At 31.1% G+C, this 18169-nt stretch overlaps 1 protein-coding gene and 1 long non-coding RNA gene across 3 annotated transcripts; both read right to left on the bottom strand.

Annotated features, from left to right (window-relative positions):
* Positions 1-774: 774 nt before the first annotated feature.
* Positions 775-2798, bottom strand: LOC131056134 (paired amphipathic helix protein Sin3-like 4). Its single transcript, XM_057990487.2, has 6 exons — positions 2713-2798; positions 2457-2606; positions 2074-2359; positions 1591-1742; positions 1247-1353; positions 775-1142 (listed from the first exon to the last, which is right to left on the bottom strand). Exons 1-6 carry the CDS (start codon positions 2760-2762, stop codon positions 859-861), a joined length of 1029 nt encoding a protein of 342 aa, XP_057846470.2. The 5' UTR covers positions 2763-2798; the 3' UTR covers positions 775-858.
* A 6459-nt stretch (positions 2799-9257) lies between these two features.
* Positions 9258-11008, bottom strand: LOC131056126 (uncharacterized). Of its 2 annotated transcripts, XR_009108584.2 has the most exons (6): positions 10908-11008; positions 10635-10798; positions 10378-10537; positions 10010-10081; positions 9796-9910; positions 9258-9690 (listed from the first exon to the last, which is right to left on the bottom strand). It is a non-coding gene; the product is annotated as an uncharacterized LOC131056126 (long non-coding RNA). The 2 variants fall into 2 exon arrangements; XR_009367464.1 differs by lacking the exon at positions 10908-11008 and having other exon boundaries at positions 10635-10898.
* Between the last annotated feature and the right edge of the window lie 7161 nt (positions 11009-18169).

Here is an 18169-nt window from a genome sequence, read left to right as displayed (position 1 = left end):
TCCTTCAAAACAGCGATCCTTTAAAGAAAAAGAGTGATTGCGATCTTATTATTCTTCTCTTATAAAACAACTCTGTAAACATAATAATCTCGTCTTTTTCTATGCTCTGATATCAATTGAAGGTATTAAATTATTATAAATACAATTCTAATACTAATTAGATGCAAAAATATTGGACGACACATAGAAAAAATACTATAGAATTCACCCACTGAATCCAACTAATCAAGCAACTAGTTACACCAAATACTAAGTAGTCAAAACGGTTTACTGACATCAGCTAGCAATGTTTCACTGCTATTCCTGTAGAAGTGAAGAAAGCAGAAAATACAGAAATTGCTACAGCAATAAAGAGATACAGATTCTTTTATTCAATATCAGACGCTATAAGAAGTTTTTGCTCATATGATCAAGGATTGATTGATCAAATTATCAGAAATGAGGAATGCATTACAATCCCTTCAATGAATAGAGGCCTTTAACAAACAACAAATTTTAAAATTACCTCAGTAAATATAGAAGACTTTAAGGGACAACAGATTTTAAAATTCTAGAAGGTTATGACAAATTTAATATATATAATCTAATTTTATTTTTAGCTTCATATTAAAATAAAGAATAAAAAAAAAAAAAAAATATTACTGTGCATACAATTCTTCTCATGCCAAATGAGAGAAATTAAATATTCCAACAAGAAGCATATAGGTTGAGAAAAAACACAATTATATTTTCACAAGTCAGAAATTAATATTTTATTACATTTCTTCTCATGCCAAATGAGAGATTAAATATTCCAACAAGAAGCACATAGCGATTGAGTAAAACCTCAATCTTGTTTTCACAAGTCAGAAATTAATATTATATACAACAATCCTCCATAATATTTTCCAAGTGGCTCAAACATTTTGCATCTCTTTGGTTAAAGCGGGAGCTATGGTGGTCAAGAGATCTCTGATAGTACTTTGTATAAACATCTGCCCAGCCTTTGTTGAATCTGGTCCGACAATCGACCCATTCGTCGTGCTTCTGTTGAAGACGTTTTACAATTACTGGTAAACAGCGATCTGGCTTTTCAAGCAGCAGATCTATTATACGAAGCCCGCAATTTCCATAAATGAGCTCAATGCACCTTAAATTCATAGCTGCAATGGCCAAATGTTGACAAATTACTCGTCACATTTACAACCAACCAAACTAAATATCCAACTTGTGACTATAATTACAGAAACTCTTAAAAAGAAGCTACCTGTCAGGTGGTCTTCAATTCTGAAATGAGCATGTTGCTTTTCCAGTAACTCATGTACACGCTCAATTGCAGCTTCTAAATTTTTTATGAGCATGTCCAACTCAAATCTGGAAATTCAAAATTTGACAATGTTAAATACAAAATAATACACCTGTATACTATCTTCAGTGATAGGGAGCACCTAACACCAAATGATAAGCTCTCGCTCTCTGTATGTAGTATGCTTGGTTAGTTTATTAGTACTCCAGAAAACTCATGATTTTCCACCGAATAATTACAAATTGACAATCCTTAAAAAGTACTCCTATATGTAACTAGAAGATTAACTTCAATATATGTGGTACCTGTCATCCTCACAATTGAGAATAGCCTGCTCATAAGTGTTAAATTGCCTTTTTCTTCGGTAATCCTCTGTACCAGATGCTACTGATACACAAATATCATTCAATACCTCTGCGTCAAGATCAGTTGAACAGCTGGCAACGGGTTTCAGGAACTGCAACATAATGAAATTAATGTTGATTCTTCAGCCAAATTTTAAATAGAAAAAACAATCATACATCTCTACATTATGAAATAAACTAAAAAAGAAACAAGATCTAGGGAGGTCAGTAGATAGCTTCAGAAGAAGTGCACAAAGGAATTGTATTTACAATAAGAATTTCGAATGCAAAATAGTGGCTTAGACTGCAACTGAAGATTTATAATTGTATGCAAAAAATAGCGGCAGTTCATGCAGATGGATTGTAATAATGCATGTTTAAACTTTGCTTATGAATCCCACCAGACATTGATTCTTCCATTAAAATAAGAGAGATTTTCCTTACATTCTGTGGTATCAAACGGTATCTAGGAGTACACTGTTCCAAATGAGAAAGGTCCATCTCTGATTTGGGTTTGTATGTGATTTTCTCATTGTTTGAAGCTGGCAAAGCATTGCTACCCAACATAGCCCTTGATTTGTGATGTTGATCCTTGTGTCCGTCTCGTAGAAAATCTTCGGAAGGGAGCAAGATTTCGAAGCCTTTTGGGAGAAATTTATTGAAACCTAAAAGAAGTTCATGGCTCTTAACGAGCTGTTTCAATCTGGCAATAACCTTGATCGCATCACATCTGCAAATTAACCAAAAATGCCGGTTCAAAGAGCGTAAAATACATTATCAATTAGAAATTCGGAAGCCCTAAGTAAAGATTTGCAAGGATTACATACGTCTTTGACCTAAAATCATCGAGGATTTGAATAAACTCTGCGAATTTTCCCATATCATCTTTGAAATGCTCTTTTACTGAAATCAGATATGATTGTGCGTCTATCTCTGTTGGCAAAGGCATCTCTTCATAACCTTCGGCGAACCTACAACTGAAATTAACGCAGCACAAACGACAAGAAATAGTCAGAAATCTCATGTTCTGCCCAAGCTTGAAAGAAGCAATTAATTTCCAGCTTAGTATAAAAACTAACTTACCGTTTTGGTCCCCGAATCTCTGATCTTTCCTTCTCCGCTGCTCTCTTCATTATATAAGCTTCAAAATCTATAATTTCTCCCTTGAATTCAAACCTGCACAAGAAATGATGAAAAATGGGCGATAAAATCCGATTATATAATTATTTTTCTCCCGCGGAGTCGAGTAAGTTGTGATTGGTTTTAAATCTGCGCTAATAATAACTAATCTGAAGTTACCCGCGAAATGCTCATTTTAGCCGTTACAAGTTTGAGGGACAAAAAGCTGAGACTAGAACTAACGTGAAGTGCAGTAATGCGCGGCTATCCAACCGATAAAACAGGCATCTCGTACATCTGATAACATCCATTTTAACAAAACGGAGGAAATCAAGTGTAGTTTTTGCCGCCCACTATTGTTTTCTGTGAATGCATGAAATCGTTTTTATTTTGTTTTATATATCATAAACTATGACACATATTTTTTATTTTCTTATATTACATATTTATATTATTTATTAAATATCATTTTTTTATTTTTAGTTTTTTTAATTAAATTTCATTCTTTAATTAATTTAATCATAGATTATAAAGAGTTAAAAAATTAACTAAAATATTATAGTCTAAATTTATTTTCTATTTTTACTGAAATGTCACTTCTCTTTGATCTTACTGATTTCTATAAATCTAAAATTCAATTTTTCTAAAAAAAAAAATTTAAATTTTTATACAAATCATTAAATAAAATATCAGTATGTACATTAAATCTACTCACATGTGTTAACTCCTCAGTAAATGTTTGGTAAATCTAATAGACATTTTATTTGTTTTTTAGATAGATTTAATTTCTTCCAAATATATATTGATAATATTTGAAATATAATTTATTTTTTTAATATAAATTTTAGGTACATTAAATTGTGCTTTTAACATCTTATTATTCTCTATTTTAGATTTTTGTAAAAAATAGAAAAAATCATTTATTATGAAATAATTTATTAATTTAAAATTAAATAAATTACATGCTAGTTTATTTATCTTCTTATTTTATTCTAATAGATCAATGCATTATTAAAAAGCAAAAAAATAAAGAAAATGTATTAAAGAAAGAAAGTCCATGTGAACAACAAAATAAAATAGAGAATAAAATGATTCTTTTAAATTTGAATATTTATATTTATTATACAAGAGACACAAAACATCAAGTTCAAGCATCAAGTTCCTCCCAATAATGTGGTTAGCATAGAGCAGAAAATAGAGAAGCATTTGGATGGTATTTTTTTATAGTAAACGATTTGTTTAGTTTGAAAAATTTCAAGTATTACTAATTATCAAATAATTTGAAATATATTTGCATAAAAAAAATAAAGAATGTAATTAAAAATAAACTTGATTTATTGAAAGTTAATATACTATATACTTTGGTCACAATGATAAGCGCATTAGTACTTTCTTACTTTCTTCAAGGAGAAGCTAAAGAGTGTACACGTACACGTATTGTTTGTGCTGGGATGATCAAATATAATATATAATATAATATAGTCAAATATATGTGTGATGATCAAATATAAACATTTACAAAATAAAACTTTAATCATTTCAACAAATAGTTTTCCATATTCAAAATAATTGAACTACTCATCAAATTAATGATATCAAATTTTCACATTGTACATTCAAATGACAAATCTATTTAGAAAACTGTTCCAATTTGGTACAAAAAAGTATGGGTTAAAAATTGTACCATGGGGCATTGAGTGGAGATTTTGAGCTATATATTTTTGGTAGAAAAGAGTGATGGGATTAATGTTTTATTGTTTTTCAAATGGTGAAACTGATTTTTTACAATTTTGGAATATTCACATGCTATTTTGAAAATGATTTATTGAATTTTTACAATTTTGGAATATTCAGAGCCTTTATTTTAAAAATGATTTATTTGAGTGGAATTGAGCTAATCTCATATATCTAAGTCATAAGTATTTAATCTAGTGCTTCATCTTTGTCATGGACATTAATGGTTGAGTGTTAATTGACACATATGTTTGCCTATTAGATTTGAATCTTTGCAAAATGGTTCTCTGTTGTCAAATAATCTTCTGTGTTTTAAAGGGTAGTCAACAATTTTCAATGCTATTGCTGCTAGTTTTGAAATCTTTTTCTTCAATTATAAAACCTTTCTGCCTCTAACAAATTCCACAAAACTCCTTAATTCTATCTACACCCTTACTACAAGTCTCTTTTCACTCATTGCTTATCCTTACTAACAATTGGCAAGAACTCTACGCTTGCGTCTCTTGTTATTAAATATTATGTTTAAAATCTTAATCTTTTGTATTTAAATATTTTTAAATTTAAAATAAAAACTCTCTATTTCTCACATCATCTCTCTGTCTCCCCCTTTCCCTTTATCTTCATATCTACTTTTATCGTAGCTATTGGTAGGAACATGATGCTTTGCATCCATTGTTTTTATATATAATTTTTATTTTATATTATATAAAATATTAAATAAATAATTAAGAAACCAATAAAAACAATAATTAAGAAATCTATGTAATTTTTATTATTTATTTTATATAATAAATTATATATAAATATATAATATAAATAATATATATTATATCTTGGGTGGAATTTTTTTTACCCATTGCTTTGGGTAATGTGTTACTAACAACTTCTTTCCAACTTATTTTATTGTGACTAACTATCTTTTCTTCTTTGTGAAGAGGGTTTCTATTTGTATGTATGTATATATATATATATATATATATATATATATATATATATATATAGGATCATCAGTATGATAGAGGATTAGTTTTTAACAATTTTTTTCCATTTTTTCACATGCTCATTTAGAGCTCTACATGCTTAGAAAAAATATATGTTTAATAGAAAATAGAAAATAAATATTATAATTAAATAAAAAAATAAATACTATATTTTTTAAAAAGTTTCTTATGAGAAATACAATCAAGTAAATTATGGTTCATGGTGACATTTTTAAATTCCCAAAACTTACCTAATTTAGTAATTTTTTTGAAGACATGGATGATCAAAAGAATGAATGGTAAAATGAAGAGGTTAAAAAAATGACCTTATAATGAAGGTTCGTTGATGGAGAGGATAGGCCCTTTAGGCATTTAACAATGTTATTAGAATCTCCCTCAAGCCAAACTTTATTAAATCCCAAAGATTTGGGAAGGGCAAGGGCTTGATAAGCTGCCATGGCCTCGTCTAAGTGGTTGGTCTGGGATCCCATGGGGAGTGCCACTGCCACAATACAATAGCGTGTTTCATTTCTTAACACTTGTCCACACCTAGTCAGCCCCAGATTTCCCTTGGCCGCCCCATCAAAATTAGCTTTGATCGAACCAGTCGAAGGAAAAAACCACCTACTACTTTCTCTCTTATTTTTTTCGTCACATATATCTATAGAAGAGGAAACATTCCAGTTTTTGAAGAGCTTCGATTCATCCTTGCTCCTGAAAAGAAGAGGCTTACCATTAGCTTTCAAATTTTCCACAATGGCCCACTTAATTTTAGTAAACATCACTTCAGGGGAGGAGAAGGACTCTCTGAATAATCTGTTGTTCCTTTATTTCCAGATTCCCCAAACCACATGAGGCAGGATGAGGTCCCATAGAAGGTTGATAGAGTCGTTCAAGGAAGGGCATCTCCAACAAGTGAAACACTCTTGGATAGAAGCAGGAAAGACCCAATTCATGTTCCAAAGCTGCAAAATTTGTGACCAAATAGCTTGAGAGAAGGGGCAGTGGATAGTTATATGGTTAACATTTTCTTCCTCATTATGGAAAAGGTAGCACCTATTGGGTAGATGGAAGCCTCTTTTGCAGAGACTATCAATGGTGCAGATTTTGTTTTGCAGAATGATCCAAAAAAATATATTGATCTTGGGAATGAGACCACGAATCCAAGCTCTAGACCAACAAGGGGGAGGCTCAAGAGAGTGGAACAATAAGAGGACATTAGAAACCATCGAATAACTACCAGAGGAAGTACCCGCCCAAAAGATTTTATCTTCAAGCAAAGGGTCCAAAAAAATAGAATTAAGCAGAATCATAACAGGGTTAATGGATGGGTCTATGGCACTCAGATTCACCCAATGGTTATCCCTCCAGCAGTAAGCCATCTTAGTACAAAATCTGGCCTTGCACACAAAGATAAAGGTGTAAAAATAAACCTTGTTGGAGAGGGGGGTCTCCATCAACCAAGTATCCTCCCAGAAATTGACTTTTCTACCATTACCAATAATCCATCTTTTACCTTTTCCAGCAACCATTTTAGATTGGACCACATTATTTCAAATTGCCAATCCAGAAGGGGCTTCATAGCAATTAAGAAAATCTGCAAGAGATATCTGAGGTTGCATCTATTTGGCTTTCCAAATTGAATCCCATTCACTGGTTTTCCCAAACAATCTTCAGATTTATTTAGCGAGAAGGGCTTTATTAAGAGTTTTAATGTTTCTCAAACCAAGGCCACCCATTCTTTTAGGTCTACGAACTTTGTCCCATGATATCAGAGAAATCCTTTTCCTCTCCTCTACCCCTAACCAGAGGAAGGACTTTTGAATCTTTTCAATACCTTCAGCAAACTTGGTCGGAATTCTAAATAGACTTAAAGCATACATAGGAAGGCTCTAGAAGGGAGGATTTTAATAATTGGATTTTCCCTGCTTGGCTCATAAGGGCTTCTTTCCAGCCAACAATTGTTTTGTGGAATCTGTCCACCAGGGTACTCCAAAACGTCTCAGGAGGATTTTTGCATAGAGGGAGACCCAAGTAGATAGAGGGGAGCAAACTGATCTGACATTCCAAAATTCTAGCAATTCTTCCCTGCCTATATTTAGGAGTGTTGAGGAAGAAGAGAAAACTTTTCATCCAGTTAATCAGGTGACCCGAGGCTTGGCAATAGATATTTATAATCGATTTAAGGGTCCTGGCTTCCTTGATAGTTGATGCGCCCATCAACACCGTGTCATCAACAAATTTTTGATGGGAGCATACCCTCTCAACCGACGACGGTTTGGAACCTTTTAGTTGACATTCATAAACAAGTTTTTTGATAACAAACAAAATAGGAGATATAGGATCCCCTTGTCCCAAACCTCTTGACAACTTGAAAAGGGGGGTAGGAGAACCAATGACAATACCTAAAAGTGAGGGAGTAGAGATCAGTTGGGAAATCAGCTGAATCACTTTCTTACCGAATCCGAAATCTTTAAGGATTCTGAGAAGAAAACACCAGTCCACCCGATCATAAGACTTCGATAAATCAAGTTTCAATAGGAAACCTTGGTTTTTGGAGACTTCCAGGGAGTGTACAACCTCGTGGATGGAGACGATGGAGTCAAGAATATGCCTTTTAGGAATGAAGCTGGTCCGATGAGGAGAAATAATGTCAGGAAGAATAGAAAGAAATCTAAGGGTGAGAACCTGAGATATAATCTTATAAAAGGAATTGCACGGACTAATCGGTCTGAAAAGCTCCATAGAGTCAGCGCTCGGAGTCTTGGGGATAAGGACCGAAAATGTGACATTTATCTCTTTCAAGATCAGCTTAGATAAAAAAAATTCTTTAACACCCTTAACAATGTCTTGGCTAATAATGTGCCAAAACGATTGAAAGAATAACATAGGTTCTTCACTAATTTTCATTCGTTCTTCTGTAGTGGAAAGAATGCCACTCAACTTATCAATTTTCATAGATGTAAGTTCTTTTGAAATTTCAATTATGGAAACAACATTATCAAATTTGGAATGATAACTTATTAAATTTTCTCAATCACATGTTGATTATCTAATTTATCATTCCTTGAACTTTTGTTACAAACTCATTAAGTGATTCATTTTGACCCATTTGAAAGTTTTCAAAAATATTCCTTAATGATTACAACCTAACCATATGAACACTTTGATATGCATTTATAAGAATAGTCCATGCCTCTTTAAAACACGTACAACACTACTTATCCTAAGAGAAATTGATTGACATGTCTTCAATTACAAATACAGTTTCATTGTCTTTTTGTTAATTTTAATTGAGTTCTTGTTTCAATTGATTATTTAATGCATTAATATTTTTCTCTGTTCTTCTCATTCTTCTCTCTATTCTTCTAAAACTTCTCGTCTTTTTCTAAGGTGCGATACCAATTGAAGGTATTATACTGTTATAAATGTTCTGAACTAATTATGATCTGCAGATCATCAGCAGAGATGCTTCTATTCAATTTCGTTCTTTAACGCACAGGATTCTTTTATTCAATTTCAGACATCATAGGAAGTTCTTGATCATGACCAAGGATTGATTGATCAAACGATGAGAGATGAGGAATGCATTTCGATCACCTCAATAAATAGAGGTCTTTAATAAACAACAAATTTTAGAAATTCTAGAAACTTATCATATAAGTCCGTATAAATTACAAACTTAACGTATAAAATGTATATTTACGAATCTTATTTAAAAAAAAAAACTGCGCTTACAATGCTTCTCTTTTTAAATGATAGAAATAAAATATTCCAGCAAGAATCACATAGAGATTGAGAGAAAACTCAACCATGTTTGACAATTTAGAAATAAATATTTCGTTACAATTGTTCTCATGCCAAATGAGAGAAATTAAATATTCCAACAAGAAGCACATAGAGATTCAGATGTCAGAAATTAATATTATATACAACAATCTGCCCATAATATATTCCAAATCATAAATGGAAATGGGTTCTCCTCTTTTTGCTCAAACATTTTGCATCTCTTTGGTTAAAGCAGGGACTATGGTGGTCAAAAGATCTCTGATAGTACTTTCTGCCCAACCTTTGTTGAATCTGGTCCGATAATTGACCCATTCTTCATGCTTTTGTTGAAGACGTTTCACAATTACTGGTAAACAACGATCTGGCTTTTCAAGCAACAGATCTATTATACGAAGCCCGCAATTACTATAAATGAGCTCAATGCACCTTAAATTCATAGCTGCAATGGCCGAATGTTGACATATTACTCATCACATTTGCAACCAACCAAAACTAAATACCCAACTTGTGACTCTAAGTACAACAACTCTTACAAAGAACCTACCTGTCAGGTGGTCTACAATTCTGAAATGAGCACTTGTCTGAGTTGCGTAGTCATGTTGCTTTTCCAGTAACTCGTGTACACGCTTGAATTTTTTATGAGAATGTCCAACTCAAATCTGAAAATTCACAATTTGACAATGTTAAATACAAAATAATAAACATGTATACTATTGTCATAAATAGGGAGCACCCAACACCGAATGATAAGCTCTCACCCACTGTATCCAGTATGCCTGATTTGTTTCAAATAATCCCTTGCGTATATATTCTTCATTTTGGAAGGGCGTCTGCTATGACAAATCAAAATATCAATGAGGAGTTACAGAATCTTCAATTGTTAAAAGAACATTTTACTCAGCACTTATATACCAATTCATCATAACTCGAACAAATCCAAACAATTCAAAACAAGAAATGCATATAAAATGTAGGTTTCAAATGTTAAAAAAAGTTTTTAATAAAATTAAAGACAATGTAGTTTCTATATCACAATAATTTTTCCTTTATATCATTTCAAATCACACCCCACTCTATAATCCACCATCAAAATGAATAAACGAGAAGAAATCATATTCAGAATTACCTTAATCTTCTGAATATATCTTAGGGTTTCCTTAAGCTGAAATCGTTGTTTGTTTCGTAGACAATCTTTGGAAGGACACAAGATTTCGAAGCCTTTTGGGAGGAATTTATTGCAACTTAAAAGAAGTTCATGGCTCAGCTGAACCCCAATCGCATCACATCTGCAAATTAAGCAAAAATGCCCGTTCAAAGAGCGTAAAATACATTATCAGTTAAAAATTCGGAAGCCCTAAATAAAGATTTGAAATGATTACATACGTCTTTGACCCAAAATCATTGAGGATTTGAATAAACTGTGCAAATTCTTCTGTGCAGATTTGAATAAACTGTGCAAATTCTCCTGTATCATCCTTGAAATGCTCTTTTACTGAAATAGATACGATTGTGCGTCTATCTCTGTTGGCAAAGGCATCTCTTCGTAACTGACATTAACGCAGCACAAATGACAAGAAATAGTCAGAAATCTCATGTAGTGCACAAGCTTGATTAAAAAACTAATTATTTTCCAGCTTAGCATAAAAACTAACTTACCGTTTTGTTCCCTCCTTCTCCGCTGCTCTCTTCATTATATAATTAAAGCAAGATGGGCTTGACAAAATCCGATTATATAATTAATTTTGTCAATTGGATTTTTGCTAATAACTAGGTAATCTCAACTTACCCGCGAAATGCTGTTTGAGGGACAAAAAGCATCTCGATAACATCTCGTGACCAAAACTAACGTGAAACGGCATCTCGTACAACTGATAACATCCGTTTGAACAAAACCAAGTGTACGAAATCTTTTTAATTCTCACATGTTAACTGTAGTTTTTGCCGCCCATTATGATAATTTTTATTTTTATTTACACGAAAGGTGTATTCTATATGAAGTTGAGCAGCTCACTTCAAATATCAAGGGTACAAAATTCTTTACACGGAATGGAAGATGATTCAATAAATCACAATCGTCCATCTTTCCGTCAATTCATCTTCTTCGACGGTTTAACTCCTGGATAAATGATGCCTCAGTGGGCGACCCGATACATTTTCCCCGGGCCGTTAGTACCATCGATGTTATTACTCTACCAATACTGTCGGGTCCAAAACAATTTGCCTTTGAAATCTGTGTGATGGTGGGTCCTCAAGTCCAGTCAGCCCCTTGCCTTCTGTCAGAGCATGCTAAGAGTCTTTCAGCGTACTCATAAAAAGATAGGGCACGAATTTCAAACATTCCCAACTGTCTCTTTGCCATCTGTTTACTATGCTTGCCAAAAAGGCTGTGGGATAAGTTTCTGAGTTAAAAGATATTTGACTTGAGAGTATTAAATATTCTCGATTTGTTAAAAACTGAGAAAAATAAAAGAAGGTGAATTTGTCATGTAAATCTTGTATACGTGGAAGTTAAGGACATTTAAATTAGTTTTGCTGCCTGATATGATATACATGGAAGTTAAGGACATTTAAATTATTTTTGCTGCCTTGTATACGTATTTGGATATTTGCTCCACATAACATTGAAGTGGGTTCATAAGTCTAATTACAAATAGAAATCTTCCAAATTCAAATAATTTAATATCTGTTGTTATAGGACTTTCTTGGGATTGTATCATGGCAATGTTAGGGCCTCAACCTTCACCCGGCTTCAGTATAAAGTTTTTGGCAGAAGCTAAGAGTTCCTCTTTTTCTTTGCTATTAATTATCTTAACTGTAAATTTCATAGTTGAACGAATATCAAATAGTCCAATGGTCTTAATTAGAATAAGGATAAAAATTATAAAAATTAATGGACATATTAATTTTTTAAGTTATATTATTATCCTTTTTAATAATTAATTTTAATGAATTGTTTTTAAAAGGGCTTGGTCCTAGGTCGCCCCTTCGTGGATCGCAACTTAAGGTGTGGGTATGCTCCCCATGGTCTTGAGTTCGAGTCGTGTGTGTTGCTACCTTGTGAGCGGGTCGTACACATGCGGAGATTAGTCTCGCTTCGGCGAGGACACCTCAAGATTCCACGATAGTGAATATAAAAAAAATGTTTTTAAATTAAATTTACCTATTATTAATGAAATTGTCATAATATAAATATTACTCTTATCCGCTTTAATAAAGAGAATAGTTTAATTTTTTAATTTAATTATTTATTAATTTATAAGTGTATTATTTATTATTAAAAATAATATTATAATTATATTTATTAATATATATTATAAATTATTAAATATTAATATATATTATATTTTACAATAAAACTATTAAATATAAGTATGTTAATTATTATAATTAATAGTTAATATATTTTGATAGAGGGGAAGAGTACGAGTAGTCACCTTAAGATTCTAAACAATACATTGAATTTAGATGTTTTTTTTTTGTTTTCTTAGTATGAGACTTAGGTGTTTATAGCTATTGTTTGGCTTTTGGGTAGTTATGAAAAATGTGATGGGATTTGTGCATGCAAGGATAAGAAAGTGTTCATTTTAAGTTGAGGTCTTGATACATATTTTACATTTTCTCATTAACTGTTCGCTTTGACCACCACAAAAATTGTATAATTATCCAATATTTATGCAAAAATGCCCCAATAATTTATTGGGTATACTAGTGGGCAACTAGATGATTTTTAGTGGACTATCTTCATTAATGAAATATAATGAACCATTGGTGGAACATGAATGTTAATTGGGCCCCTTCCCCAAGTACAAATTAAATTAACACATAAATATAATACAATATATGATATACATTTATAATGATACAAAATAAATTATATATAATATAATTATTTTATTATTATACATATTATCATTAAATATTATATTTTATTGTACGTATATCTTTCCATATCATCTCTCTCTCTCTCTCTCTCTCTCTCTCTCTCTCCTTATATGTCTCTATCTCTACTTCTCTTTATTTGTAGATCTTTCTACCTTTTTATCTCTCTATATGTCTCTATTCCTCTCTCTATATCTCCTTATATCTCCATCTCTCTATCTCTCCCTATTTAAATCCATACCTCTCCATCTTTATCTATCATTTTACCTTTCTTCATCTCTCCCTATCTATCTCCATAACTTTCTATCTTTACCTCTCTTTTTTCCTCTCTCTCTCTCTCTCTCTCTCTCTCTCTCTCTCTCTCTCTCTCTCTCTCTCTCTCTCTCTCTCTCTCTCTCTCTCTCTCTCTCTATATATATATATATATATATATATATATATATATATATATATATATATATATATATATATATATATATATATATATATATCTTGTTATCGCTCCATCTCTATCCCCTCTTATATATCTCCCTCTCTCCATCTCTCTCTACATATTACTTCCTATCTCTATCTTTATTTTTCTATATCTTCCCTCTCTCATTCTCTCTCTCCATCCTTCTTTTAAACTCTCTCCTCTCTTTTTATCTCCCCCTCTCCTCTTCATATCTCACTTCATGTCCATATCCATCTCTACCTATATATATACATAACTATCTTCCTCTCTAACTTTATCCCCTATCTCTATCTCCTTACTCCTACCTCTCTTACTCTTCCCCCTCTATCTCTACCTCTTTATATTAATATCTCTCCCTCGCTCTCCCTATCTTCCCAACATCGTTCATTTGTCTTTCTATAATCTATATTTCATACTCCTTATTCATTTTTCTTTCTATAATCTATATATTTCATAAAAAATCGTTCCTTGATATCCAACATCTTTGGAAGTAACTTATGCTTCTAAGCATCACTTTGGTAATTATAGTTGCAACACAAAACATCAAAGTCAGAGAAGAACATGTCAAGATCTTCAACATATTGTTCTCAAAACATTGGTAGAGCTGAATGAATTATATTCTTCAATGGGCTTCCTGCATAGGATGAGATGAGATCATTATTGGCCAAGGATCGATCATTAAATTATTGTTCTTTCTATATGCGTAAACCATAATTACAAATTTTCAAGGTACCCAATAAGATGAAGGTGAGGTTATGTTTTTTTTTTATTTTCTTAAATTCTACCACTTTGTAATTTATATAAGTCTTCGAATTGTTTTGCAAACTCAAAAGTGATAGTCTTTAAAAGACCACTTGGAGGCTACAATTCAAGATTTTGGAATTTTTGGTTTTAGTAATGGAATATTAGGTGGTGATTCAAGGTATAATTTTTCTGTGTTCATTTGTTGATTTCTAGTAATTGATTCATTCACACATTTCTTTAGATATTTTATACTCCTTATTCATTTGTCTTTCTATAATCTATATATTTCATAAAAAACCATTCCTTGATATCCCATGTGTAGATAGAGTATCATCCAAGTCTAATGCAACATCTTTGGAAGTAACTTATGATTCTAAGCATCACTTTGGTAATTATAGTTCCAACACAAAACGTCAAAGTCAGAGAAGAACATGTCAAGATCTTCAACAGATTGTTCTCAAAACATTGGTAGAGCTAAATGAATTATATTCTTCAATGGGCTTCCTGCATAGGATGAGATGAGATCATTATTGGCCAAGGATCGATCATTAAATTATTGTTCTTTCTATATGCGTCAACCATAATTACAAATTTTCAAGGTACCCAATAAGATGAAGGTGAGGTTATGTTGTTTTTTTTATTTTCTTAAATCCTACCACTTTGTAATTTATATAAGTCTTCAAATTGTTTTGCAAACTCAAAAGTGATAGTCTTTGAAAGACCACTTGGAGGCTACAATTGAAGTTTTTGGAATTTTGGTTTTACTAATGGAATATTAGGTGGTGATTCAAGGTATAATTTTTCTGTGTTCATTTGTTGATTTATAGTAATTGATTCATTCACAGATTTCTTTAGATCAAGTTTAATTATCTTTTTTTTTTCATTTGTTTGTTAACTAATTGTAGCCTCACTTCTTGTTTCAATTTTTTTGGGTTATTAGACTATTTACTATAGTTTGTTTGACAAATATACGTTTCTCATCTTTTATTTGATTAATGGATCTATATGATTTAGCATAATGCAAATTAAGGGTAGTTGCCTAGTCCTAACTAAACTTGCTAGGATATCACGTCTTTAACACTTTTCTTGAGCAACGATGCCAAAATGCTAGGAACAATTTGAAGGAACTATTATTCATTCTATATTTAAACAATATTTTGATATTTTAGTTTATGATTTAGTTTATCCTATCTCAATTCTAGGGAGTAAACTTTGCCGAAGGCATAATGACAATTAGCTTAATGAAATAAAATCTACTATTTGAGATAACTAGATTTATGCTAATCTATTACAAACATTACAAATTGGTGATAGGACTTGAGAATCTTAGCTACATGAATTCTTATAAAGACTATAATTTGGCTACATGAAGTATGTTCACATTGTTGTAAAATAAAATAGAATTCAATTCATAATCATCAACTCAATTTACAACGCACATTAATTTGAGTTTATTACTAATATCTAAACACAAAATAATTATTATTATCAGCTCAAATAAGGTACAAAAAAATTTAATCAAATCTAGAAATCTACACACCTGCAAATTGAAAATAATAAACAAAATGAAATATCTATTTACTAAGAGTGGCCCTCCTTTTAATTTGCCAATGAGAAAACAAGATTCTTAGAGATTGTTCAAAATAAATCGTTTCTCTTGTTAATCGAATTTTTAAGATATCATTATCTATATTATATAATACACAGATTGTACTTATATACCCATTCATTCTGTTTAACAAGTTATCAAAAAATATAAGAGTTACTACTTTATAGCTTATAACCAAAATCCATGGATTCAATTAATAAGAGTTTGATGTGTAACCACTCTTTTCAAATTTCTAGTTTTAACCACATATGCTAATATTAAACATTTCAATAAAATGGCAAACAACTGGACAACTTTCTTCAACTACCATCCACTTTTATTTTCTTTTTCCACTTGATGAACTTTATTCTCCTTTCCTAATAAAAAGTGACCATGAGAATTAGCGTCCCCAAGGCTATATTCTATTCTTTCAATACATTAAGCATTTTTTATTTTATAATACTAATAGTGGTAGGAATATGAACAAAGGTTAAACTAAAGTATCACTATAATAGGATAAATGATCTAAAAACCAATAAACTTATAATCTCATCAATTTATAAGTTATTTTTCTCAATAGAATAATATAAAAAGTTATCAATTATTTTTTTATTAATAATGGCCCTAATACATTTTCACTTATGTGATCCAAAATTTGGTACTATAATTACATCCATTTAAAAAATATCTAGTCACATTGGAGAATTAAAAATGTGGAGGCATTCAAGTTTCCTCTCATCGACTTGCAGCTAGACTTGTTAAACTTTAGATGCACACTAGAATCATTCAACTTTAATATAATAAGTAAGTTTCTCAAAAATATTGGAATACACAAATATTATCAAGGGTTTTAAACAATAAGATGCATTTATCTTCCATTTGCAACTTAATATATTTTGGAACAAGATGAATCAAAATTAAATTAGAAGTATTTAAATGATCTACAATCAAATCACCATGTTTTACTTATTAAGAATATAAGTATCTTTGGAGATACAATTTATTTGTTAGACTTTGAGTTTGGTAAATATTATCTATCCTCTTCCATAGCTTGTATGTACTAGTCTCTTTAGAAACATTCAAGAGAATGATATATATGTCAAAAATAATGGTTTATTGTGTCTTTTGGGATGGTTTTGGTTCATTTACAACTAGCACCCACAAATCTCTTTCCTCTGAAACATCTTCAATCTTTAGATTTCATATCTTGTATCCAATGTCATCAAAATTCTCAATATATGAAAGTGAGGCAAAGGCTATGTTTTTCAATCCCACCCAAATTTGTAAAACCACACAATGCAAAAGGTTTTAATATAGCCAAAAAGCCTTGAACACTTTAAAAATATATGTTCCAATCCATATAGAGCTATTAGCTCTAATACCAAATGTTGAGAAACAAGGTGAAACTACTATAATAAAATACTCTATAAAGTGAATCCAAATGTAAAATATGATTTATTTATGATTTTCATAAAAAATATTTTGCAAATGCATAAACAAACACTAAAATAAATAAATAACACACAATATAAACAGATGATTTATGTGAGGAAACCCTTTTGAGGAAAAAATGTCCACTAGAGAAAGAGGATAAATATGTATTTATATTCAATGCACATGAGATAATATCAACACAATAACACTTTGCACTTTGAATAACTCTAAAAACAACAACAACCATGTATATGTAAATAATGATATGAAAACGCCATCTCATACCTTCAATTTATATGAAAGAAGAGAGGCCAAAACCACAAATTATTTTACCAAAATAATAAATAGAAAAACCACGAAATAATGCAAAAAAGTCCATGCTCATCTTGGAGAGCGTCTTTTGAGAATAGTAAATGCATCAAATGACTTCACTAAAAGGAAGAAAAGGTGTGGAAAATGCTTCCAAACACTAATCTAGTGGGAGAGATGATGCAAATTTTCGTATAAACATTTAACTAGTTATTATATGAAGAAAACACATATGGAAACAAAGGATAAACATACAATATCATCACACCATGAACTCCAAATATACTTGTGGAAAACCCTTTTGGGAAAAAACCACACACTCCAAAAGAACAATACTTTGTATTTAGTAAATACACATGTTTATAATAGATTCCAAGCACCAAGACTCTTCACAAGAGTTTTAAATCAAACACATAAATCCTAGAGTGATCTTAGAATCATCACAATACCTATAGAAAATAGTCTCATGCAAACTATAAAATATAAAAAATATTTTTATTGTCATTGCAT

This window comes from Cryptomeria japonica, unplaced genomic scaffold (assembly GCF_030272615.1).
Source record: "Cryptomeria japonica unplaced genomic scaffold, Sugi_1.0 HiC_scaffold_230, whole genome shotgun sequence".
Taxonomy (NCBI): domain Eukaryota; kingdom Viridiplantae; phylum Streptophyta; class Pinopsida; order Cupressales; family Cupressaceae; genus Cryptomeria; species Cryptomeria japonica.
Note: the sequence above shows the minus strand (reverse complement) of the source record. Positions and strands in the feature narration are given on the sequence as shown.

Excerpts from the sequence above, each read along its gene's own strand:
- LOC131056134 (XM_057990487.2), bottom strand. The coding sequence starts at position 2,762 with ATGAAGAGAGCAGCGGAGAAGGAAAGATCAGAGATTCGGGGACCAAAA. Across the intron at positions 1,354-1,590 it reads CTCAATTGTGAGGATGACAG|ATTTGAGTTGGACATGCTCA; the intron begins GTACCACATATA and ends TTGAATTTCCAG. Across the intron at positions 1,143-1,246 it reads AATTGAAGACCACCTGACAG|CTATGAATTTAAGGTGCATT; the intron begins GTAGCTTCTTTT and ends TGGCCATTGCAG.